Source organism: Moschus berezovskii, chromosome 6 (assembly GCF_049115385.1).
Source record: "Moschus berezovskii isolate FMDL1 chromosome 6, NW_MosBer_1.0, whole genome shotgun sequence".
NCBI classification, from domain to species: Eukaryota; Metazoa; Chordata; class Mammalia; order Artiodactyla; family Moschidae; genus Moschus; species Moschus berezovskii.
Window position 1 is genome coordinate 34,846,000 of NC_142465.1, and position 25,720 is coordinate 34,871,719.

General features: G+C 40.6%; 2 protein-coding genes, 1 long non-coding RNA gene and 1 pseudogene across 8 annotated transcripts in view; 2 read left to right on the forward strand and 2 right to left on the reverse strand.

The window, feature by feature from the left end:
* Positions 1 to 10,515, reverse strand: part of LOC129536762 (tubulin alpha-1C chain-like) — a 90,813-nt gene extending 80,298 nt beyond the window's left edge. For both annotated transcript variants that reach the window (XM_088836939.1, XM_055395854.2), the window contains exon 1: positions 10,376 to 10,515. The gene's annotated coding sequence lies outside the window, so the exon portion shown is untranslated. The remainder of the gene's footprint in view (positions 1 to 10,375) is intronic.
* Positions 10,473 to 14,676, forward strand: LOC129536760 (tubulin alpha-1A chain). 2 transcript variants are annotated; one of them, XM_055395847.2, is made up of 4 exons: positions 10,473 to 10,622; positions 12,623 to 12,845; positions 12,988 to 13,136; positions 13,483 to 14,676. In XM_055395847.2, the coding sequence occupies exons 1-4, from the start codon at positions 10,620 to 10,622 to the stop codon at positions 14,461 to 14,463; spliced, it is 1,356 nt and encodes a 451-aa protein (XP_055251822.1). In that variant the 5' UTR covers positions 10,473 to 10,619; the 3' UTR covers positions 14,464 to 14,676. The 2 variants fall into 2 exon arrangements, with proteins under 2 accessions (XP_055251822.1, XP_055251823.1); XM_055395848.2 differs by lacking the exon at positions 10,473 to 10,622 and adding an exon at positions 10,706 to 11,104.
* Positions 14,677 to 20,179: 5,503 nt separating this feature from the next.
* Positions 20,180 to 20,859, forward strand: LOC129535986 (midkine pseudogene; annotated as a pseudogene).
* Positions 20,860 to 22,647: 1,788 nt separating this feature from the next.
* LOC129537018 (uncharacterized) overlaps positions 22,648 to 25,720 on the reverse strand; it is a 28,866-nt gene continuing 25,793 nt past the window's right edge. For 3 of the 4 annotated variants that reach the window (XR_016037586.1, XR_008681912.2, XR_016037584.1), the window contains one exon: positions 22,648 to 24,534. This is a non-coding gene — a long non-coding RNA (uncharacterized LOC129537018). The remainder of the gene's footprint in view (positions 24,535 to 25,720) is intronic. The other variant, XR_016037585.1, reaches the window with a different exon arrangement.

A 25,720-nucleotide genomic window follows, 5' to 3' on the forward strand; every position in this document is an offset into this window, starting at 1 on the left:
CTTTTGATTGCTATTAAATCCCTGAAGCCAGTACACCATGGCAACGTTCCCAGTCTGCCACCTAATTTCCATCTGCTTTGAGTGAAAGGAGGGGCAGGACTGAGGCAGTTCAATGTGCATTCTTGTGAGCGTATGTAATTGGGGTTAATGAAATGCAACTACATTATAAATTGTGTTTCATGGAAACTGAGATTATCCACTGTCTTTTATACTTCCTTCTCCTTCTCTTCTCAAGATGCCTTTGAGCCTCTTCCAAGTTTTGCCCCTTTTCCCAAATGTCAGATTTCATCACTAGTTGTGGGAAAACCACCTCTTCAATGTATCACAGCAAAATTACAAATTAAAATTTGTATCTCAGTACATAAATCAGTTCAGTTCTGTTCAGTTCAGTCACTCAGTCGTGTCCGACTCTTTGCGACCCCATGAATCACAGCATGCCAGGCCTCCCTGTCCATCACCAACTCCTGGTTCACTCAAACTCATGTCCATCGAGTCGGTGATGCCATCCAGCCATCTCATTCTGTCATCCCCGTCTCCTCCCACCCCCAATCCCTCCCAGCATCACTCTTTTCCAGTGAGTCAACTCGTCGCATGAGGTGGCCAAAGTATTGGAGTTTCAGCTTTAGCATCAGTCCTTCCAATGAACACCCAGGATTGATCTCCTTTAGAATGGACTGGTTGGATCTCCTTGCAGTCCAAGGGACTCTCAAGAGTCTTCTCCAACACCACAGTTCAAAAAGCATCAATTCTTCTGCGCTCAGCTTTCTTCACAGTCCAACTCTCACATCCATACATGACCACAGGAAAAACCATAGCCTTGACTAGACGGACCTTTGTTGGCAAAGTAATGTCTCTGCTTTTTAATATGCTATTTAGGTTGGTCATAACTTTCCTTCCAAGGAGTAAGCGTCTTTTAATTTCATGGCTGCAATCAGCATCTGCAGTGATTTTAGAGCCCAAAAAAATAAAGTCTGACACTGTTTCCACTGTTTCCCCATCTATTTCCCATGAAGTGATGGGACCAGATGCCATGATCTTTGTTTTCTGAATGTTGAGCTTCAAGTCAACCTTTTCACTCTCCTCTTTCACTTTCATCAAGAGGCCTTTGAGTTCCTCTTCACTTTCTGCCATAAGGGTGGTGTCATCCGCATATCTGAGGTCCTCCCCAAAATAGATGAAACTCAGTTACCAGAATCACCACAGATAATTCTTACCATTGTTATCCAGAAAAAAACTATTAGTTAGTAATAGTGCATCTGTTGACAAGAGGTTGAAAAGGTAAATGCTAACCTTTTAATAAAATTCTGAGTTCAGATGTGGGGTCATAGTCTTACCTAAACTTTTACCATTATGATCTGGCTAAAGGAGGATGCAGTAGATATTCCTTAAAGGCCATACTTAGTAAGAGTCACTCAATATACTGATCAGTGCTGAACCTGAAAATAAAGATAAATGCAAATTCAACATGTCAGCATAATCATGTTCAACTCCTTGCTTAAATTAAAATTTGAGGTGTGTTTTTGTTGTAGAATTTAAGGCAAATTTACTTGTTTGAATTTATCTATTCACAATCAAATTTGACCGGGGTGGACTTCCCTGGTGGTTCAGTAGTTTAAGAATCTGCCTGCCAATTCAAGGGACATGGGTTCTGTCCTTGGTCTGGGAAGATCCCACATGTCATGGGGCAACTAAGCCCATGTGCCACAACTACTGAGCAAACGCATCACAGCTACTGAAGCCTGAGCATCTAGAGCCTGTGCTCTGCAGCAAGGAAACCACCGCAATGAGAACTCCACACACACATAATGCGTGCTGAAGATTTAGCACAGCCAAAAATAATAAAGAAATAGGGAAAAAAAATTTTTTTAACCTGCATGAGGGAGGCAGCATGAGGTGACAGGTATTTTCATTTCACAAGGGATGCAGAGGCAGTGATGACCTGGTGTGAGACAGGGTACACCACAGCAGGATGAAGTGGGGAAATGTGACATACTTCTCTGTGTCTGAAAGCTCCTGCACTGACCTCTCTCACAGCATTCAACATAGTTTCCATCCTCAGGACCTTGAACTCTGGCCAGAAAACACATTTTGTCTTTTGTATCAAGCCCTTGCTATATACGCATTTCCTGGTAGCCAAATCCACCGAACACTTTACTATCCTTATTAACAACCCCTCTACAGTATTTGATGCTACTCAGCACTCTATCCTGATGTGGTCCTTCCTTTGTCTCTGTAACATTAATGTCTTCAGCTTTTTCTCCTCCTTCTTGGCCACTGCATCAGTGTTTCCTTTTCTGACACTTTTCTCTCAAAGTCCTTTACTGTTTTTAATTTATTAAGTCTATTCCCAAATCTGGTAAGTCAACCTCCAAAATATCCCCCACATGTATCACTTTTCTTGCAATGCAGATCGTTCCTTCTGTCCCCATGGCTTTCAACCTAAAGTCTGGATGATTCCAAGTGAAAGTGTTAGCCACTCAGTCATGTCCGACTCTTTGTGACCCCATGGGCTGCAGTCCGCCAGGCTCCTCTGTCCATGGGATTGATTCTCCAGGCAAGAATACAGGAGTGGGTTGCCACACCCTTCTCCAGGGGAACTTCCCAACCACGGGATCAAACCAGGATCTCCTGCATTGTAGGCAGATTCTTTACGGTAAGTTACAAATTAGTCTCCTTGTCTTTCATCTCAAATACTTCCAATCCATTATGTGATAGATACATGATAAACTCTCACTGAATGGCTACAGTGAAAGAGGATGAGGAATAACTCTCCCATACTGCTGGTGGGAATGTACCTAATCACAACCACTCTGGAAAAATTAGCGTTTTTCTACTAAAGTGAACATATATTATCACCCTACAATTACATTCCTAGGTATACAGCAGCAGAAATTTGTAAATATATTCACCCAAACACGTGTACAAGAATGCTAATAGCAATGCCATTTGTATTAGCCAAAAAATTGGAAACTAAGCAGATATCCATTAATATTGGGAAACAGATGTAAATTATGGTATAATAGAAGTAAATTATGGTATAATCATACAATGGGGTATTACATAGAAATGAGAACAATGTAAAGAATCTACCTGCAATGCAGGAGACCCATGTTCGACCCTCAAGTTGGGAAGATCCCCTGGTGAAGGGAATGGCAACCCACTGCAGTATTCTTGCCTGGAGAATTCCATGGACAGACCATGGGGTTCCAAAGACTTGGACATGACTGAGCGACTAACACTTTCACTTTCAATGGTGTAAGTAAATTTCACAAACATAATATTGAATAAAAGAACCCACATATAAAAGAGTATATTCCACATATACAAACTTTGAAAATAAGCAAAAGAAATCTATTGTGCTAAATCAGTGGGAATTACTAACAGTAGATAGTTTCAGGGTAGGGGAATAAGGAGGCCTCCTAGGTAGTTCTGTTACTTGATCTACATACTGGTTACACTAAGTAAATAATAAGTTTGCAAAGATTCATCAAACTATACATTGGTTGATGAAAATTTATGTATGTATGTTATTCTTCAATAAAAAGTTCTCAAATCAAAGAATAAAAAAGGAAGTCTTTTCACCTGGTGAATATAACTGTACCTGAATTGTGTTGCCTGTTTAGCAGCATAACTTGAAATTCTGGGTTACACTAGGAGAATTCTACCCTTATACCATACTACTGGCACATAATACTGTTGTCATTAGGTTCCAAATATACATTGTCACCTCTCTAATGCTGACCTTTCTCTGAGCAGTGCCAACTGCAGATTCCCTGTGGCCTCTATGACTTCTCCACTTGATCCACCTACCATCTCAAACAGTGTAACATTCAACTTGTAAGATCACATTGACTGATGGGTCCTGCCCTCAATGGGCTTCCCTAGAAGGAAATGGCAACCCACTCCAGTGTTCTTGCCTGGAGAGTCCCGGGGACGGCGGAGCCTGGTGGGTGGCTGTCTATGGGGTCGCACAGAGTCGGACACGACTGAAGCAACTTAGCAGCAGCAGCAGCAGCAGTGACTCAGCAGTAAGCAATCCACTTGCAGTACAGAAGACTCAGCAGAGGTGGGTTCAATCCCTGGGTCGGGAAGATCCCCTGGAGGAGGGCGTGGCAACCCATTCCAGTATTCTTGCCAGGAAAATCCCACGGACAGAGGAGTCTGGCAGTCTACAGTCCATGGGGTCACAAAGAGTCAGATACAACTGAGGTGACATACACGCATACACCCTCAACACCCTCCTCAAAACACATACACAGGGATGTCCCTGGTGGTCCAGAGGCTAAGACTCTGTGCTCCCAAAGCAGAGGACCCAGGTTGATCCCTGCTCAGGGAACTAGAGCCCACATGCTGCAACTACAAGATCCTGCATTACACAACTAAGACTTGGCTCAACCAAAATAAAATAGATAAATATTTTTAAAACACACACAGATGCATTTCCTGCTTAAACATGCATTGCTTTTCAACTTCCCTATTTCTGTAAAGAGCACAACTAGCATTTCATTCTCCTACTTCTCCAAGTTGAAAACTTCAAGGGTTAATGTTGACTCTTTCCTTTCTACCTCATGTTCAGTCAGTCACCACTGGGATTCATCCTTTGGGTGGTCTCTTCTATTATTTCTTTCTACCCATTCCCATGATGATTACAATGGTTTGACACGTTCTGCTTAGATTATTACAACAACCTTCTTATTGGTCCACTTATCTGCAGTCTCTTTCCCTACTCCACTAATCTGTCAGATTAATTTTACAGGAATGCTGTTCCCTTCCCTTCATTCCTTTCTATGAGAATACAAAAGCTTCACATTGTCTATGTGTGTGAACTCAGCCCAAACTCCTTCAGACTGCGGTTCAAAATGCTTCATTAACTAGCTCCACTCTCACTATATAACACATCACCCACAATTCTCTTGCATGCCCTAATCAAGTAAATTTCTTTGTCCTCCCTTATACAGGTACCATATCATCATCATATTATGTCTTTGCTAATATTATTTTCCTTAAATATTATTTAAGTACTCACTCTACTCCTATCCCATTCAGTTAAAAGCCACTATTTCAAAAAAAGGTTTCCATGATAAACCATAAATCATAATATAAAGACTTTTTCCTCTCTGAAATTTCTGTAATTTTCCATTCAAGGCAGTATAGAATAAATTCCATACATAAAATTTGTTTTCAGCATCCGTAATTTCCTCTTTGGATATATCCTTTAGAAATCTTTTAAGAAATTTTCAAACATATGCAAAAGTACAGAAAAATATAATGAACTCCTTATACCCATTACTAAAATTCAGTAACTATCAAGATTTTTGCTACAATCTCTTATCTATCAGGTTTTCCCTTTTTCTTTGCTGAAGTATTTTAAAGCAACTCTTAGACCTTATTCATTTAACCTACTACTCTTCTGCATGCATCTCTAAAAGTTATAGAAATTTTCTTGCAGAATCATACTACCATTATCACACTTAATAAAATTAATAATAATTTGTTGCTATTATATAATAACTAGTCCATATTCAAATTTCCCTGGTTATCTCCATCATGTTTCACATTTGGTTTATTTGAATCAGGATCCAAACAACATCTGCTGTTATATTTAGTAGTTAGTCTCCAAAAACTCTTCTGATTCAGAGCTGCCCCCCTTTCCCACCTTTTCCACCCATTCCACCATTGGTTTGTTGCAAAAACAAGATAGTCTGTCCTGTAGAATGTCCTACACTCTGCAGTTGTCTATGTTTTCCTTCTTGGCTTATCATCTGACTTGTTCCTCTAGCTCCTATATCTCCTGTAAACGGAAGTGGGCTCTAAAGGCTTAATTAGATTCAGCACAATTGCTTCTGATAGATCACTTCACCAGTGATGCTGTGTGGTTTCTATGGGACCACATCTTAGGTTCACGAGGTGTGACCGTCTCACTGTGAGTAATGCTGTGATTGACTAAGGGGTTCAGAAGGCAACAGCCTATGCTTCTATTAAAACACTCCCCACCAATATTTTATTTTTCATCCACTGATACTCTTTTCCTGAATAAATTATTTCACTAGAGGATGTAAAAGGTGATTATTCTATTATTACTACTATATTTACAAGCTGGCATTACTCTATAAAGAATGATTTTTTTCTAGTTAATGAGGACCATCTGGTTACCTTGAAATACAGGCAATGCAAGACAAAAGCTCAATTCTTTGTCTATATGCCAATGTATAGAGAATGGAGTTGGAGCCCTCGTTATCTCCAATGGTGCAAAGATAACAGATTATTTTTAGTTCACTTTTATCTTTTTTTAATTTTTCTTTTGCCCTGTAGGGATGTCTTTATGAACTCATGAGTTTGTACTGTTAAAATACTACATAGTTGTAGTATGTCATACTACAACTGTACACGTGACATTATCCCAATAAGAGCACTTCAGTTGTTGTGTGGAGATTGAACTAGACAGTAGTAGGAGTGAATGTGGAGGAAATCTAGAAGGGCACTGAGGTTGTCTGGGCAAGAGATGATATACTTATTAGAGTGGAGGCAACAGAGATGCAGAGAAAAGAATAAGATTTGAGAGATAACTAAGAGATAGACTTACCAGGATTTAACTTATTCTATGGGAGGGATTGGGGGCAGGAGGAGAAGGGGACGACAGAGGATGAGATGGCTGGATGGCATCACCAACTTGATGGACATGAGTTTGGGTAAACTTTGGGAGTTGGTGATGGACAGGGAGGTCTGGCGTGCTGCGGTTCATGGGGTCGCAAAGAGTCGGACACAACTGAGCGACTGAACTGAACTGAACTGATGGTGTTCAGAAAAGGAGGGGAAGATGTCAAGAGTAATTACTGTTTCTGATTTGAGAAACCAGATGCTTCTTTATTTACTGAGCAAGAGAAATTTGTAGGAGGTACATATTTGTGAGACGATAACTAGTTCAATTTAGTATATATGTGAGAAACCTACTCAGAGACTGGAAGTTTACTGTAAGATCTGGATCTAAAAGGAGATGTCAAGAAGTCATCGGCACACAGAAAGGATCTGCAGTCTTGGGAATGAATGCACTTACCATCCACCAGAGTACGATCCACAGAATAAAATGAGGAAAAAGTCTAGGACCAAACCTTGAGGAGTTCCAATATTTAAAGATTAAAAGAAGAAGAAGAATCAGAAACTGAGAAGAAACAAAAAAATGTAGGAGGAAAACCCAGAAAATAGAGAATTTTGAAGCCAAAGGCACACAAAGTGTCTCAAAAAACAGATAACAGTCAACTGTGAGAAAACTTATCACAGGTCAACAAGTGCCCAATGGATTTAGCAACAGAGAGGGCATTTGGTTTCAAGGAGTGGTGGGAGCAGAATCCAGACTGAAATGTATTTAGGGTTAAATAGGAGGTGAAGAAGTAGGAAAAAATGTAGGAAAAAGAAGTGATAAATAACTCCTTTGTTTCCTACAGAAGTTATGAAATTTGGGGCCATTCAATGGATTCTAAAGGCTCCTCCCCATACACACACAGAAACACATGCCATTCTCAAACTTATACACACGTACTTGTTTTATTTCTTTAATTGGAAGAATGTGGAGAAAAGAAACCTTTCTACTACCTCTGAATTCTCTACGCTATATAGGATGGTCCAAGGCTTACTGTAGACAGCGAGTAAATGCTTATTGAATAAAAAAGGAAAATGCTTTATTAAATACCTCTAAACTACTAACCATGAAAAGTTAATGAAAATATGCACAGAAAGAAATCATTCATTTAATTCAACAAACATGTATATAATGTCTACCATATGCTAGGCAATTTGTCAAGGACTCGGATTCACATTGTAATGGAAGAGAGATACAGACTGTCAAATAAATAATTTAAATTCCACAAGTACTATGAAAGAAAAATGTTTTATGCTAATTTTACTGTCGACGAGAAATAATACATTAGTAGAATATTTATACATGCATGCTGATGTAAGTTAAAGAAGTTGACAGTAAATATAAAAAATGGTCTAGTAAAAAAATGTTTTTTGTTTCCCATAGTTTGCACGATATTAAGCCAGATAATGAGGAACAAAAATAATAGATTATTATTTCCCCTCCTTTTCCATTTATATATTTAAGATTAACGGTGTTCACATATTTGATTTCTGACCTAGATCTTACTGTTACTTATGGCCAAGGGGAGGGGAAAAAAAAAAGCCACATTTCATGAATGGTTCTGAGATAGAATTACAAAGAATTAATTGCATGAACCCGCCCCTCTTTTATTGAATCCTCTGTAAATTGCAGAAAGAACGGAGGCCGTTGGGGAAATGACATATTTCTTTCATATTATAAAGAAAATTAAATTCAAAACGGTGTCTCTCATTCCAAAAAAGGAGATTTTTATACTGCATCATGGTCCAAAAGTGTGTGATTTATCTCATTATTAAATTTTTGAAAGAAGTATTTTCAATGAACTACTTATTAATCCTTATACTTCCCTATGACATTTAATTCCTATTTTTGTTAAGTGTATCTCTGGGTTCAGAAAAAAGCTTCAAGTCATCCTTAATCCTCTGTCTCTTTACTGAAATATACTTCTATTTGCAAAAGGGATATATAAAGATAATATAATAAAGACTGCTACTGCTGCGTCACTTCAGTCGTGTCCAACTCTGTGTGACCCCATAGACAGAAGCCCACCAGGGTCCCCAGTCCCTGGGATTCTCCAGGCAAGAACACTGGAGTGGGTTGCCATTTCCTTCTCCAATGTGTGAAAGTGAAAAGTGAAAGTGAAGTCGCTCAGTCGTGTCCGACCCTTAGCGACGGACTGCAACCTACCAGGCTCCTCCATCCATGGGATTTTCTAGGCAAGAGTACTGGAGTGGCTTGCCATTGCCTTCTCCATAATAAAGACTATTTTTCCTATAAAATATGCAAGAAATAGGTAAAATTATTTGTGTCAGGTCTTGTTTTTTTCTAGAGAACACTACTGCAGCAAATTTGAACAAGTAAAGCAGAGCTGGGGCTGACAGGCTAGAAAAATCCATGGCTGCCACTGTCACACCACAACCTGCAGCAGCTGTCTCAAGTCCCTCCCTCCCACGCCCAAGCACTGCCTGCCAGCCCAGCAGGAATGAATGGATTCTGCAGAGCACTATAAATGGTGCTGCAGACCCTGAAAATCTCTTACTAAAAGCCAAAAGGAAAAATTATCTGCCAAAATACATATTTTCAACTTCAGTGGCCATAGCAAACCTCTTTACCTCTGAAATTTCATTAGCAACATTAAATGGTACCCAGTCCAGAGTCATATTCTGCATTGTACATCCTTGTTGATAATGGAAGCTTTCTGAGTAGCAAAAGAATGTTACCGCAGTCCACTTCCTTAAGCAAAGCCTTTTGTCCCAAGAGGCAATTGAGCAACCACCAGAGTCTCTGATTGAATAGCAGCTGTATGAGGTTGGCTACAATTCCCACAGTTAGAAGCCCAATCTTAGAGGAGGAGAATTTACTGAATTCACATAAGATTTACATTAAAAAAAATTGCAGTTATTGAGCTGACATCTACACAGCTGTCTGCGGGAGGAGACAATATTACAAAAGGGTCTTCTTTTTCACACTATACAACTCCCTTCCTTTCTAACGTGGTGTCCCAGTAATTTTTCTCTTTCCAGAAGAGAGAACAATGTAGAATATAAGTGCATGCGCAGGTAGTACTAGTGTCTAAACTCAGTTCTCTCTCCTTGTATTTTCTCAATCCTATATTAGAAAAGATGATTCATTTTAAGGAACAATACACTACATAAAATATATTAACACAGACTTCTGGAATAGTTCTAGTAGAGTAAGTATGGTATGTTCATTAGCTGAATTATTGTGTGCTTCCATAGTATGACTGTTCATCTACTGTTTTTGTTTAGCTATTAGGGAGAGGGTGGCAAAAGGTCTGAAAAAAAATTACTTGAACCTGAGAAACCATTTTGGATGGTTATTGAATAATTTTTAATTAAAAAAAAACACATTTACCCAAGACATTTTAAGCATCTTTCCCATCTTCTCTTCTACTTTATTTTTAAAGCATTAGAGATGCTGATGCTGAATCTTCACTGAATGTGGGTTTAGTACACTTTGAGGGAGAAGCTGACGTAATTTTCCATTAAAATATTTCATCTCAAATTCTGCGATTAAATGTTGGGGGAAAAAAACCTTACATTGATGATTTTAACTGCAGTTTGAGGTTTAAACAATATAAAATCACCCAACTCCAGTTCTCTTTCCCTCCCTCCCCCAACCCCTTCCCAACCCCACCCCGTAATGGATGCTCGGCTGACTGTTTCTGCTCGGTCTCTTTGTCTGAAGGATGCAAGCGGTCTATGGATGCTAGGGGAAAAGGGGTGGGGGAGAGATTACCTCATCCCATGTCGCATGCACCAATCACCACTCTTCTGTCGTGGCTCCTCTGGGCAGATTGAGGGGTCTGGACCAACAGGAAAAGGCCCCAGCCCATCCCCATGGTGACCGAGTTGTATATAGGGAGCCACAGACGCCCATGTGCCGCAGGTTCTCTTACATCGACCGCCTAAGAGTCGCGCTGTAAGAAGTAACAACCTCTTCTCCTCTCCGCCATCTGCTCGGCAGCCGCAAAACAGCAACTATGGTAAGAGTGTCTCCTCCGGCTCTTTGTGACGCTGGGTGGGGTCAGCCTCCCCAGGGTCTCCTTGGAAAATCTTAAAACCTTTGTCCTTTACAACTCGTTTGGGTAAGAGTAGCTTTACGCTTTATTTGCGAGGTTTAGCTTTGTCTGCGGCCGGGCTCCCCGCCGCAGTGCGGGGTGCAGGAGCCCCGCCACGGCTGAGGCCAGGGCGCGGCTGAGCCGTGAGGGGGAACAAAGGCGGCGCTAGGGAGGTTTTGCTCTCCGAGCTCCTGGCAGCCGGTCGCAGCAGCCCATCTGTCGGTCCTGAAAGGGGCTGGGGCAGGCAGGGCGGTCTTGGCGTGCGCACGGTAGTCGTGTGACTCCGAGAGGCCCTTGCGCTGTTCCCCGGGGACAGGGAGAGGCGTCGTCGACCGAAAGGACGGGGGTCGGTGGGTGTAGCAGGGAAGACTCGGGCAGAGAAGGAAAGGGACAAAGCGGAGCCTGAGGTTAGTATTAAGAAGAAGGATCCCTCGCCAGTCCGTTGGTGTTTTAGAAAGACACCCATGTAATTAACAGGGAAAATGGTTAGTTTCTGTGGCGGCCGGCGTCGAGGCGGCGCAGGGGCGGAGTTGTTTGTTTCTGCTTCTCTGGCCTTGGAGCCGCTGGGCGGGGTTCGTCCTCACTAAGCCTCCTCTGTCAGAAAGACTTTTAACAAGCCTTTCATCTTTGCAGAACCGTAGGGGGTAAAAGGTTTTTCATTCACTGTCAAAACTTAAATTTTTTATTTTTCTTGAGGAGCAAAGTCACAGTTCACATGACAAGCCCTTTAATGTCTGGTCTGGGGCCGCCCCGCCCTGGTTGACTCCTGTGTGTCTCTTGGTCGCACGTTCAGCGAGAGAAAAAGCCGATTTTGTGAGCCAGGGTGCTCTGATGCGGAGGACCCAGGGAAACGCCCTTCCCCGCCGCGCCCCCCCCGCCCCCATTTGTCAGTGACTAGACAATGGACAGACAAAGGAAGTTTTAACCGTGAAGGCTACGGAGGGGACACGCTCTACTGAATGTAATGAGTATGATTATTCTGTGGTGGGTACGAAATTTCAGAATGAAAACATTATTTTGTTGTTTTATATAAATTAAATATTTCATTATTCTTTCACTGGGCTTTAAGCTTGGTAGCTTTTCATGTTCTATTTATTTCTAGTTTAGGAACTGTTGTTTTAAAGATACTAACAATTTTTCAGTTTTTTGCAGAGGAGAAGATTCTGGGAAAACTTTTTTAGATAATGAAACTGCTGCAGACAAAGAAGACTTTTACTCTTGTGCAGCTGTCTTTTGTTCTAGTGCATCTTCATTAATTCATTTCAATTTAGGCATATGGTCCCAGGCTGGGTCAGAAGAGGAAAACTGGCAGATAGCACAATGAGATCATGTAGGCAGATGCTGGAAATAGAGCTTGCTCTGTTAAATAATGTAGCAGATAGTACAGGCTGGCACCAGGCACAGCAAATGCAGCAATGCAGGAGACAGTCCTTGTTTAGCTTCTAACCCCCTAATACTGATGGATCCTGCAGAGAGACTGCAGAAGGGTGTGGCTTCTAGCCTCAGCTGCAGTACAGATGTCCATATGGAAATACCAAGTCCTATCAGAATAAATGTTCATCTTTAAAGGTGAAGGAGGCAATAATAATGATTCCAGTTAACTAGTGATTGAATTTACTTCATTTTACAAAAATTTTGTGATTGACTATTTTTTAAATATGAAAAATCTTCTATTCGAAGTATGGCTGTTAGAACAATCGGCTTGCACCATGTGCTTAACAGTGCAGCCCTATTATTCGGACCACACCCATCTGCAGCATTTGTAGCAAGTGCCTTTCTTTAACTGCTTCTGTTATGTTATTGATATGACCTCAAATAAATTTGAAGAATACTTGTATATTACTAGAAATAGTTTTGGAAATTCACTGAAAATTGAAAATGCTAATATAACTAATTTTACAATTTTTCTCTTTTCCTTCCCACAGCGTGAGTGCATCTCCATCCACGTTGGCCAGGCTGGTGTCCAGATCGGCAATGCCTGCTGGGAGCTCTACTGCCTGGAACACGGCATTCAGCCCGATGGCCAGATGCCAAGTGACAAGACTATTGGGGGAGGAGACGACTCCTTCAACACCTTCTTCAGTGAGACAGGCGCTGGCAAGCACGTGCCCAGGGCAGTGTTTGTAGACCTGGAACCCACAGTCATTGGTGAGTTGACCTCAGTAGCTTCAGTGAGAATCCTGGGGTCTGGGACAGGAGGTGTGTCCTGTTGGCTCCACTGAAACCCTGGTGTGGAGAAGACCTGTGTGGGGTGTTAATGATGGGTGGCTGCTTCGTTTTCCTTTTCCAGATGAGGTTCGCACTGGCACCTACCGCCAGCTCTTCCACCCTGAGCAGCTCATCACAGGCAAAGAAGATGCCGCTAATAACTATGCCCGAGGTCACTACACCATTGGCAAGGAAATCATTGACCTCGTCTTGGACCGAATTCGGAAACTGGTATGTTTATTCTCAAGAATAAAGTAAATGAATAAACCTAAGAGAGATATTTGAAATATGCTCTTATTTTTCAAACACAGCTGAAATGCAATAGTGATATTAATTATTCCTCTATAGTTTTTTAAAAGTTCAATTAAAATATAGACTATTTGATGTCATTTTATAAAGATTAATGAAGACATTTTTAATACAGAAATGCTGAGTAATTTAAGGAAGGTCTACATTTTAAGTTTCTATCAAAATGCAATCTAATTCTTTGGAATTAATATGAAAAGTGAAAATCTTTACTATGATGACATCACAAATAGCAATAACTATTTTTCTCTATTCATCTTTTTTGTAACAGGCTGACCAGTGCACAGGTCTTCAGGGCTTCTTGGTTTTCCACAGCTTTGGTGGGGGAACTGGTTCTGGGTTCACCTCCCTGCTGATGGAACGTCTCTCTGTCGATTATGGCAAGAAGTCCAAGCTGGAGTTCTCCATTTACCCAGCCCCCCAGGTTTCCACAGCGGTCGTTGAGCCCTACAACTCCATCCTCACCACCCACACCACCCTGGAGCACTCTGATTGTGCCTTCATGGTGGACAATGAGGCCATCTATGACATCTGTCGTAGAAACCTCGACATTGAGCGCCCGACATATACTAACCTGAATAGGTTGATAGGTCAAATTGTGTCCTCCATCACTGCTTCCCTGAGGTTTGATGGAGCCCTGAATGTGGATCTGACAGAGTTCCAGACCAACCTGGTGCCCTATCCCCGCATCCACTTCCCTCTGGCCACATACGCCCCTGTCATCTCTGCTGAGAAAGCCTACCATGAACAGCTTTCTGTAGCAGAGATCACCAATGCTTGCTTTGAGCCAGCCAACCAGATGGTGAAATGTGACCCTCGCCATGGTAAATACATGGCCTGCTGCCTGTTGTACCGTGGTGACGTGGTTCCCAAAGATGTCAATGCTGCCATTGCCACCATCAAGACCAAGCGTACCATCCAGTTTGTGGACTGGTGCCCCACTGGCTTCAAGGTTGGCATTAACTACCAGCCTCCCACTGTGGTACCCGGTGGAGACCTGGCCAAAGTACAGCGAGCTGTGTGCATGCTGAGCAACACCACAGCCATCGCTGAGGCCTGGGCTCGCCTGGACCACAAGTTTGACCTGATGTATGCCAAGCGTGCCTTTGTTCACTGGTACGTGGGTGAGGGCATGGAGGAAGGAGAATTTTCTGAGGCCCGTGAGGACATGGCTGCCCTTGAGAAGGATTATGAGGAGGTTGGTGTGGATTCTGTAGAAGGAGAAGGAGAGGAAGAAGGAGAGGAATACTAATGTTAAAATGTCACAAAGGTGCTGCTTTTACAGGGAAGCTTATTCTGTTTCAAACATTGAAAAGTTATGGTCTGATCAGTTAATTTGTATGTAGCAGTGTATACGCTCATATACAATTACTGACCTATGCTTTAAAACATGATGCTTTGTTACAGACCCAAGCTATCCATTTCTCTGATGGGTTTGAATAAAGTATTCCCTGTCTTAAATGAACTCTGTCTTGTGTTTTCTATTCAGGTGTCTGAAAATTTTCATCTATTCAATACACTGAGAAGAAAGAATAACTATTGACTCTGGTTTACACATGTTCTACACAGTAACTTGGTTTTTAATTTTAAATTCCTAATATAAAACAAAATACATATCTAAAAATTATCATTAGATGTAAATCAACTGTATTTCAACTTTAAAAAAGGTAAAGAATACCATTAGATAACATCCATGCTACTCTTAAGTTTTGACACCATTATAATAGTTAAATTCCTGGTTCTTTGAGAATTTAACGCACAACTAAAATCTGGTTGACTGCTGAGTCTCATGCAACTAAACAGATAAAATGGTGAATATTCCAAATGCATCCTGAGGCCTTATAAGCCTATTTTCATGTGCTTCATCTCCTTGGCAAGTGTCTAGTGCCATCATGCTTCCTTTGCCCTGGGTTCTTAAAAGATATCTGTTCTCTCCAAGCAGTTTCCTACTATACTAGACCTAGTTCTTTCCTTTCTTCTCTCCAAACTTATTTTCAGCTGAATATCACACCAGAAGAGCCTGATACACTTTATTCACTGATACCTTATTCACTCTAATGTATTAATTATATATCTGAACTTTAACTCTCAAAGGATTTTCTTACTTTAATATGAGCCAATAACTTCAAAAGACAGAACTCTAATAGTGTAATTGTAGGCAACAACCAACATGGTGAAAGAAAGTTTTGGACTAAGGACTAAAGCAATGGAGGTCAGCTACCAGTCCAACTGACGAAAAGGCTAAGAACCCAGGAATAGCAAGCTGTCTTGTGCCATCATGTTACCTTGTTCTGGGATAATACCCAGTGATGATAAAATGATTTTCTGGTATTAACTACCTACTTAATCTATTTTTTTCTTTGGCACTGCAAACTAAAGGGTGTAATAGAATTGTACTATAATCAGTTAAGTGTAAGGAAATAAAAATAAATAAGATCAACTAATTTGAAAGTCAATTCAGTATTCCTTAGCAGGTGTTTTTTTTTGTTTTTTGTTTTTTTAATATTTATCTATTTGGCTGTGCTGGGTTTTAGTTGTGACACTCGAGATCTCCGATCTTCATTGTGGATGCGGGATCTTTAATTGCATGGGGGATCTTTTAGTGAAATCATGGTTGAAGCATGTGGGATCTAGTTCCCTCATCAGGGATCGAACCCTGGGTCCCCTATATTGCAAGTGCAGTCTTAGCTACTGGACCAAGAGGGGAGTTCTGCTCAGCAGTTTTAACTAAGGCTAATGGAAACAGATCTGATGCACAAAAGTAAAAGGTTTTGCTCATTCAGATAAAAAACTAGTGTGGAAAGGAGATCAAATGTCAGCGTTTAATTTACATTCCCAGCATATAGCAAAATATGATACATGGTAGATGTACAATGGTTATTGGCTGGAAGAGTAAAGTGTAAGATAAAATAGGAACAAACATAAAAATCATAGAGTTAAAAGCCCTATGATCTTAATCGTAAATATCAGAACCAGGACATTTTAGAGAAATGACTGATTCCAAGTCTGGAGCACGAAATACACAAGCTCAGGCTCAATTTTTTTTCCTCATTCCAGAAAGCAGGGAAAATATAAAAGACCAAAGTCAAACCAAAAAGACACAGGAGTCAATTGAAGAGGCTCTCACTGATGATATGTGAGTATTGAAAACTATAGGGACTGTAATACTGTACAAAATTTGTTAAAATCCATGAGCTCATTACAGTTTTTGTTTAGCTTAAAAAAATTAATGTAAAAAATTACTAAAAACATTGAATAGAATTACCATGTGATCCAGAAATTCCATTTCTGGATAAATACCCAAAAGAATTGAAAGCAGGGACTCAGATATTTGTACATCCATGCTCACAGCAGCATTATTCACAATAGCCAAAGGGTGGAAGCAGCCCTAATATTCATGAATTGATGAATGAACAAAATATAATATACAGGCAATGGAATATTATTCAGTCTTATAGAAGGAAATTTTGACACATGCTATAACATGAATGCGGAGAAGGCAATGGCAAGCCACTCCAGTGTTCTTGCCTAGAAAATCCCAGGGACGGGGGAGCCTGGTGGGCTTCCGTCTATGGGGTCACACAGAGTCGGACACGACTGAAGTGACTTAGCAGCAGCAGCAGCATAACATGAATGAATTTTGAGGACATTATGCATAAACCAGACACACAAAAAAAGAAATGTTGGTACTTTCCTGGTGGTGCAGTGAATAAGAATCCACCTGTTAATGAAGGGAACACAGGTTTGAGCCCCGGAGGATCACACATGCCACAGAGCAACTAAGCCCGTGTGCCACAACTGCTGAGCCCAAGCTCTAGAGCCAGAGAGCCACAACTACTGAAGCATGCTTGCCTAGAGATGGTGATCTGCAACAAGAGAAGCCACTGCAATGAGAAGCCACACAAAGAGTAGCTCCCACTCACTACAACTAGAAAAAGTCCACATGCAGCAATGAAAACCCAGCACAGCCAAAAATAAATAATTATTTTTTAAAGCAAGTATTGTCTCATTCCACTTATGAGGTAACTAGAATGGTCAAATTCATAGAGACATAAAATAGAATAGGAGTTCCCAGGGCATGGGGGGAGCATATAATGGGAAGTTATTGTTTAAAGGATACACTGTTTCATCTGTTTGGAATGATGAATAGTGGTGATGGTTGCACAACAATGTGAATGTACTTAATGCTACAACTTCAACTGAACATTTAAAATAGGTTAAAATGTAAGCAACAGGGATATATTGTATAGCACAGAGAAATATGGCCATTATTTCATAATAATTTTTATTTTTATTGAAGTGTAGTTGAATGCCAAAGAATTAATGACTTCAAACTGTGGTGCTGAAGAGGACTCCTCAAAGTCCCCTGGACAGCAAGGATATCAAACCGGTCTATCCTAAGGGAGATCAACCCTGAATATTCACTAGAAGGACTGATGCTGAAGCTGAAGCTCCAGTATTTTGGTCATCTGATGTGAATAGATGATTCATTAGAAAAGTCCCTGATGCTGGGAAAGATAGAAGCAGAAGGAGAAGAGGGCATCAGAGAAAAAGATTGGCTGGACTGCATCACCGGATGCTATGAACATGAATTTGGGCAAACTCTGAGAGATGATGAGGGACAGGGAGGCCTGGCGTGCTGCAGTCAATGGGGTCACAAACAGTCAGACGTGACTGGGCAACTGAACGACAAAAACAGCATAGCTGACATAATAGTTTGTAACAACTTTAAATGAAGTATAATCTATAAAAATATTGAATCTCTATATTGTACACCTAAAACTTCTATAATATTGTAAATAACCTATATTTCAGTTTTTTTTAAAGGTTAAAATAGTACCTTTTATGTTTGTAATATCTTACCACGATTAAACAAACAAACAATGGAAGCATAAACCAAAACAAATTCTTTAAATTACCTGTAAGGGAAAGGTCTAGCCAGTCTTCTTTGAATGAATTTGTTGTATCATTTGACTGTAGAAACACGTAACTGTATTATGTATCATACAAATTAATTAAATCAAGGTGGAAAAAATATCTACCAATCAAAAGCAAAATGAAACAAATCAATCTAACCAAGTATGAAGTTGGTGGCTTACTTACAAACTGGAGGATTATTTCAAGTGACTTTAAATCATAGTATTTTGGGAATTCCCTGGTGTTTCAGTGGTTAGAACTCCATGTTCTCACTGCTAAGGGCCCAGGGTTCAATCACTGGTTTGGGGGACCTAAAATCCCACACACTGTAGGGAGTGGCCAGAAAAAAAGAAATAATTTGATTGTATATCCATAGTAAGTATATAGTCTAAGGAAGAAAAGGAACTCCAAAAAAACCCTGCTTTCAGTAATCATATTTCTATTAATAATATTGATATTGTTATTTAGAAAGTATTATATACCAGAATAAATAATTCATTAATGTTATTAGTAAACAAAAATCTTAAAAGTTATTATAATTATATGACACATGTTCAAGAAAGTAGAGATACAGAAAAAACTTCGAGATGAAAAATATATCTGAGATTTAAAAAAAAAAAAGTAAATGGGATAAACTTACCTCATGGTCCAGTGGTTAAGATTCTGAGCTTCACTGTAGGAGGCAGGGGTGGGGGAATGAAGATCCCACATACTACACAGTGTGACCAAAAAAAAACCAACTGAACAGTAGGTTAGACACCACAGAAGAAAAGGTCAGTGAATTGAAGACATAACAATAAAAAGTATCCAAAGTGAAACAGAACAACAAAAACAGGGAAAAAATGAACAAATACATGGATGTTAATTACCCAGAGTACACTGAAGATAACTCAGCATTTTTAAACAGCTTGTAAACCGTCAAGAATGAGATTTTAAACCTTTTGCCTTTATATTTTCTCAATTACAAACTACTTTTAACATAAACGACAATGCTATAAATACATTTACAATAAATTTTATAAATTTATCAGGAAATGCTTTTAATATTAGAATTTAAATAACTTTAAAACATTTTGTTTTGTTTATTTTTATATACTATTTAATTAATTTTCTTTTTTTTTGCCATGAGGATTGTGGACTCAACCAGGCATTGAACCCCCAGAGAACTCTCAGTTTTACTTTATTTTTAATTGTGGTAAAACACACGTAGAATAAAATTTACTATCTGAACCATTTTTTAAGTATACAGTTCAGTAGTGTAAAGTGCATTCAAAGTTATGCAACCAATCTCTTGAATTCTTTTCATCTTGCAAAACTAAAATTCCATACCCATTAAACAATTCCCACTCCACCCTCCCCCAGCCTCTGGCAACCACTGTAATAGGAAAGAACAAATCTGGACCATATTGGACCTGTTTCTTTTACTTTAACCTTTGTATTCTACTTCTTTCGCTATAAGTTAAAAATGTAATGGGAATTCCCTGGCTGTCCAGTGATTAGGACTCTGCTTTCATTGCTGAGGGCACAGGTTCAATACCTGATCAGGGAACTAAGATCTCATAAACTGTGCCATGTGGCAAATAAACAATGTTGCCTACATCCTGAAATAGACACAATAGCTCATGGGAGGCTCTGACTTTTAAAGATATAAATCTTTTCTATTCATATAGCGATAAAAAGTTTCAGAACAAAATATACAAATAGCTCATACAGTTCAATGACAAAAAAAAAACTAACCCAACTGAGCCTACAGGGCCCAAATGAGCCTGCAGGGATTGAACACCTCTCCTGCTGACAACCTGGGGTCTGGAAGTGAAGTGGGAGTCGGAGCTGCCTCTTGGACTCCAGGTGGCCCCTGGGGAGATTCTTCCCTCTGTGTGTCCAGGTTGGCAGCAAGGCAGCCCAGGCTGCCCAAGGCTGGCAGCCCCCGCCCCAATCCACTGCTACTGCAGTAGCAGTCCAACCCTTTGGGTCTGGAAACTGGGGCAAAGGGTGGGAGGTCCACACCTGTGGCGCCCAGTGGGGACTCTGACCCATGCTCCCCACTCAGAATGCAGTGCCCAGGCTTCCTCCTCCTTGCCCTCCTGACTCTGCTGGTGCTCACCTCAGAGGTGGCCAAAAAGAAAGACAAAGTGAAGATGGAAGGCCCAGGGAGCGAATGCATGGAGGCCCTGCACCCTCCGCGGCAAAGACTGTGGTGTCAGTTGCTGCCAGGGCACCTATAGGGCCCAGACTCTGTGCATCTGGTGCCAGGTGCCCGGATGCACTGGAAGAAGGAAGGAGGAGTTTGGAGTCGACTGCAAGTACAAGTCTGAGACCTTGCGGGGCATGTGATGGGGGCCCGGGCACTAAAGTCCGCCACCCTGAAGGAGGCACAGTACAATGCTGATTGGCATTAGACCTTCCATGTGACCAAGTCCTCCACTCCCAAGACCAAAGCCAAGGACAAAGCCAAGAAAGTGAAGGAAAAGGGTTAGCGGCCAGGCCTGGATGCAAAAGAGCCCCTGGATTTACTGGGAGCCCCGACCCACACCCTCCCTCCACAGGCCTAAGATGTAACCCATCAGTGCCTTTTGCTTCCTAGCAAGCTTTATCAATCATGCCCTGCTTCTTCCCTTCACTCACCCACACCCATCCCAAGTGCCCAAAATGGGGAGGAAAAAGGGATTCTGGGCAGCTTGCACATCCCCCAAAGGGGCTGATTTCCCTGGACCCACTTCTCTTTCCCTAGTGATGCCATTACTAAGAATTAAATAAAATAAGTGTCCTCCCCCCGGCCCCATGAAAGCTTTTCTCTTAATTAAAAAAAACCAAAGTGTTAGTTGCTCAGTTGTCTCCGACTCTTTGCAACCCCATGGACTGTAGCCTGCCCAGGCTCCTCTGTCTGAGCAGAGGACCTAAATAGACATTTCTCCAAAGAAGACATATAGATGGTCAATAGGCATTTGAAAAGATGCTCAACATCACTATTAGAGTAATGCAAATCAAAACTACAATGAAAGGACTTCCCCGGTGGTTCAGTGGTTAAGAGTCTGCCTGACAATGCAGGGGACATGGGTTGGGTTCGATTCCTGGTCTAGGATGATTTCACATACACAGGGCAACTGAGCCTGAGTGCCACAACTACTGAAGCCTGTGTGCTCTAGAGCCCATGCTCTGCAACAAGACAAGCCACCAAAATGAGAAACCCGAACACCACAGTTAGAGAGTAGTCCCCGCTTGCTGCTACTAGAGAAAGGCCACACACAGCAACGAAGACCCACTGCAGCCAAAAATACATTTTAAAAAATAAAAAAAACCAACCTACAAAGTGGTACATCACACCAGTCAGAATGGCCATCATTAAAAAGGCTACAAATAACAAATGTTGGAGAGAGTATGGCAGAAAGGGAACCCTCCTACACTGTTGGTGGGAATGAAAATTGGTTCAGCTATGATGGAAAGAGGTATGGAGGTGAGTTTGAGCAAAATCCAGAAGATAGTGAAGGACAGGGAAACCTTCATAGTGCAGCCACTATGGAAAGCAGGATGGACATGAGTTTAAGCAAAATCTGGGAGACAGTTAAGGACAGGAAGCCTAGCATGCTGCAGCTGATGGGGTCGCAAAGACACGACATAGTTACTGAACAACGACAGCACTGGAGATTCCTTAAAAAATTAAAAGTAGAGTTGGCATACAATCCAGCAATCCCACTCCTGAGCATATATCTATCCAGAGAAAACTCTAATTTGAAAAGACACATGCACCCCAATGTTCAAAGCTGCACTGTTTGCGCTAGCCAAGACATGGTGTGTTGACCCATGGACTATAGCCCACCAGGCTCCTCTGTCCATGGAATTCTCTAGGCAAGAATACTGGAGTGGGTTCCCATTCCCCTCTCAAAGGGATCTTCCTGACCCAGGGATTGAACCTGGGTCTCCTGCATTGCAGGTGGATTCTTTACCATCTGAGCCACCGGGGAGGTCCAAGCTTCTGAAGCCCGAGACATGGAAGCAAGCTAAATGCCCATCAACAGATGAATGGATAAAGACAATGTAGTGTATATATGGACTACTACTCAGCATCCCCTCAAAATGATATAGTGCCATTAGCAGCAACATGAATGAACCTAGAGATTATCATACTAAGTGACGTAAGTCAGAGAAAGAAAAACAAGGGAATTCCCAGGTGATCTAGTGGTTAGGACTCAGCACTTTCAATGCCAAGGGCCCAGATTCAATCTCTGGTCAGGGAACTAAGATCCCACATGGTGTGGCCAAATATTAAAAATAAAAAAATAGAGACTTCCCTGATAGTCCAGTGGTAATGAATCTGCCCGCCAATGAAGGGAACCATGGGTTCAGTCCCTGGTCTGGGAAGATTCCACATGCCATGTGGCAACTAAGTCTATTGCCACAACTACTGAGCCTGAGTTCTAGAGCCAACAAGCCGCAACTACTGATAAAACACAGAGACAGAAAGTAGCATGAATGGTATTACTGAGTCTAAGCTTGTGCTGCTTGCCACACTCCAGGTCAATAAATCAAGAGACAAGTTGGGGCAAGGAATAGTGACTTTATTCAGAAAGCCAGCAGACTGAAAGATAGTGGGCTACTGTCCCAAAGACCCACTTTCTCCAAGTTATATTTCAAGCTTCTTTTAAAAGGCAAGGGGGTGTGGTTTGGTCACTGCAAACTTCTTGGTGGCAGAATCCTTTGTTCTTGCAACTGTCCACGTAGGTCTGGTCACAGTTTTCCTATAAACCTCTGACAAGGCAAATGTTATTTTGTTTATCCATTCATCCCTTGATGAACATTAGGGTTTTCAATATCTTTTGGCTATTGTGAATAATGTTGTCATGAACTTGGGTATATAAACATCTCTTTCAGATGCTGCTTTCAATTTTTTTAGTTTTATACACAAGTGGAGTTGTTGGATCATAATATATGATAATTCTATGTATGACTTTTTTTTTTGAGTAGTCCCCAACTATTTTCCAAAGAGACCAAACCATTTTACTTTCCCACCAACAGTGTATAAAATTTCCAATTTCTATATATCCTTGCCAACACTTATTTTCTGGTTTGTTTTTTTTCCCCCCTAGGAATTGAACCCAGGCCACAGCAGTGAAAGTGTGGAATCCTAACTACTAGATCACCAGAGAACTCCCCTTGTTTTTCTTTTTTTATAGTAGTCATTCTAGTGGGTGTTAGGTGGTACTTCATTCTGGCTTTGATTTGCATTTCCCAAAACATTACTGATGCTCAGTATCTTTTAATGTACTTATTGATTATTTGGATATCTTCTTTGGAGAAATGTCTATTCAAAGTCCTTTGCTCACTTTTAAATTGGGTTGTTAATATTAAAACACATTTATCTAGTTATTTAATCTATGCAGTTACAACAATCTTGAGAAAATCAAAATTAAAAAATTGATGACAAAAAGAATATTTGAGACATCATATAAATTTTACAATTACCCTGTATGCAACAATTTCTTCATATTAAAAAGTAAAATAATAATAATAGTGGTTATGATACTCATCCTTTTCTCTATCTTTAATTGGATGTTACTCTTGGCCTTGAGACAACACGTCTTATAAATTTTTAAATCAAATGTATGGAAAGGATATATCTCAATGCGAGAATTTCTATATTATTTACATAATGTTAAGAATTTTTGTCAGAATGGATATTAACTTTTATTAAATGTGTTTCCAGTAGTATTTGGAGACTGACATGATTTTTCTCCTTCAGCACATTGTAATGAATTATTCTAAAAGCTTTTCTAATGCTGAGTCATCACGGCATTTCCAGTACAAAACACTTGATCATGGTGATTATTCATTTTTCTAATGTGATACCAGATTCTATTTGATGATGTGAGTTTTCACTCCTACCAGCATTATATTATTTTTAGTATAAGTTCACTAGAGTCCTGAGAATGGGCTGAAGGTAAAATATTTTCTTCCTGGGTTTTTACCAGTCTCACCTGTGCCACTAAGCCTTGAGGGGTGTTTCACATTGTCCTCCTTCCAGAGGGGGCGGGTGGTGGGGAGGATTTTGCAGCTCCTTAACTGAAAAGAAGGTCTGTGTATGAGCATCTTTCACATTCATACATTGTCCTCTATTATCTTTTTATTTAAGTTGGGAGTGTGGAAGGTGGTGGGTGGGAGAAGGAGGGATGGGAAGGCTTCACTGTCTTTGAAATAAGAGTTTCCTTTTACTTTCTTCTATTGTCTCTGAGAGCTTTGGATCTGGAGGCCTGACCACTAGGCCATCGGCTGCCTGAGTGTAAAGCCTAAAGGTGGTAGATGATCCCCAAGTCACAGACTTTTTGTCTCTGGAGAACTGCCTTCTTCAAAGAAGATATAGGAGGATATGAATTGGTTATTAGTTTCTGAATTTTGCCAAATAAAGTAGAATCTAAAAAGAAAGAAAAAAAAAACATTTGAGTCATATTACATACTTTTCAATGTAGACTGTACCTCACAATAGTAGGCATAATTTTCATATATGCCCTTTATCAGATTAAAGTTTCTTTCTATTCCTAGTTGGCTGATGATTTTTTTTTATAAATGGATATTGGATTTTGTCAAATCTTTTTCTGCATGCATCTACTGAAATGATCGAGTGAGTTTTTTTCTTTTATCCTACTATTAATAATACAGTGAGCTGGGTTCATTGCCTTTTAAATATGAAACCAAACTTGCATTTCTGGGATACACTATACTTGGTTTATATTTTAAAGCTGAGATTCTTAACCTAGGACTCTGACATAGATACTTCATAGGTGGTTCTCGTGGGTTGATGAACTCCCTGATGTTATATGCAAAATTCTGTGTGAATATGCTAATGGTAGATTGTCACCAAAGATAGTCACTAACCATTTATCCCATTCCTGTTGGTACATGCTATGGCTCCCATCAAGAGATGGAGTCTAAGCTCGCTCACTTTAAAGCCCACAAGCCACAACTACTGAGCCTGTGTGCTGCAACTACTGAAGCCCGTGCACTCTAGAGCCCGTTCACTGCAACAGAGTAGCCCTCGCTTGCAGCAACTAGAGAAAGCCTGTGCAAAGTAATGAAGACCCACTGCAGTCAAAAATAAATAAATAAATAAAAATATCAAGGATTAGTCACAAAGTGCCCAGTGAGCTGATGAATACACTTATAAATTAAAAAAAAAAAAGGTGGAGTCTATTCCTCTCCGCTTATAACTCAGTCGGACTTATGACTGCTTTGACTAATAGAATGTGACAGAAAAGAAGCTATGACAGATCTAGGTCAAGCCCTTAAGAAGTCTGGCAGCTTGTTTTTGTTCAGAGAGGTCATGTGGAAAAAAAACAGGACACCCCATCCAAGAGCAAACACAAAGACCCCAAACATGGGAATGTGAACATCCTAGGCAGTCCAGCCCCTGCTAAAATCCCAGATGGATGCAACTATTACATGAGTTAGTCAAATGACATACACCATGTGGAACAGAACTGTCCATAACTCAGTTAATCATAAGAAATAATAAGTGATTTTTATTTTAAGTAGATAAGTTTTGGGGTAGTTTGTTACACAGCAATAGATATATGAAACTGCTTACCCATACATCTGGAGAG

Bases quoted from the DNA above. Each gene is read 5' to 3' on its own strand.
- LOC129536760 (XM_055395847.2), top strand. The intron at 12,846-12,987 runs GTGAGTTGACCT...TTCCTTTTCCAG, and splicing joins CCTGGAACCCACAGTCATTG to ATGAGGTTCGCACTGGCACC. The intron at 13,137-13,482 runs GTATGTTTATTC...TTTTTGTAACAG, and splicing joins TGGACCGAATTCGGAAACTG to GCTGACCAGTGCACAGGTCT.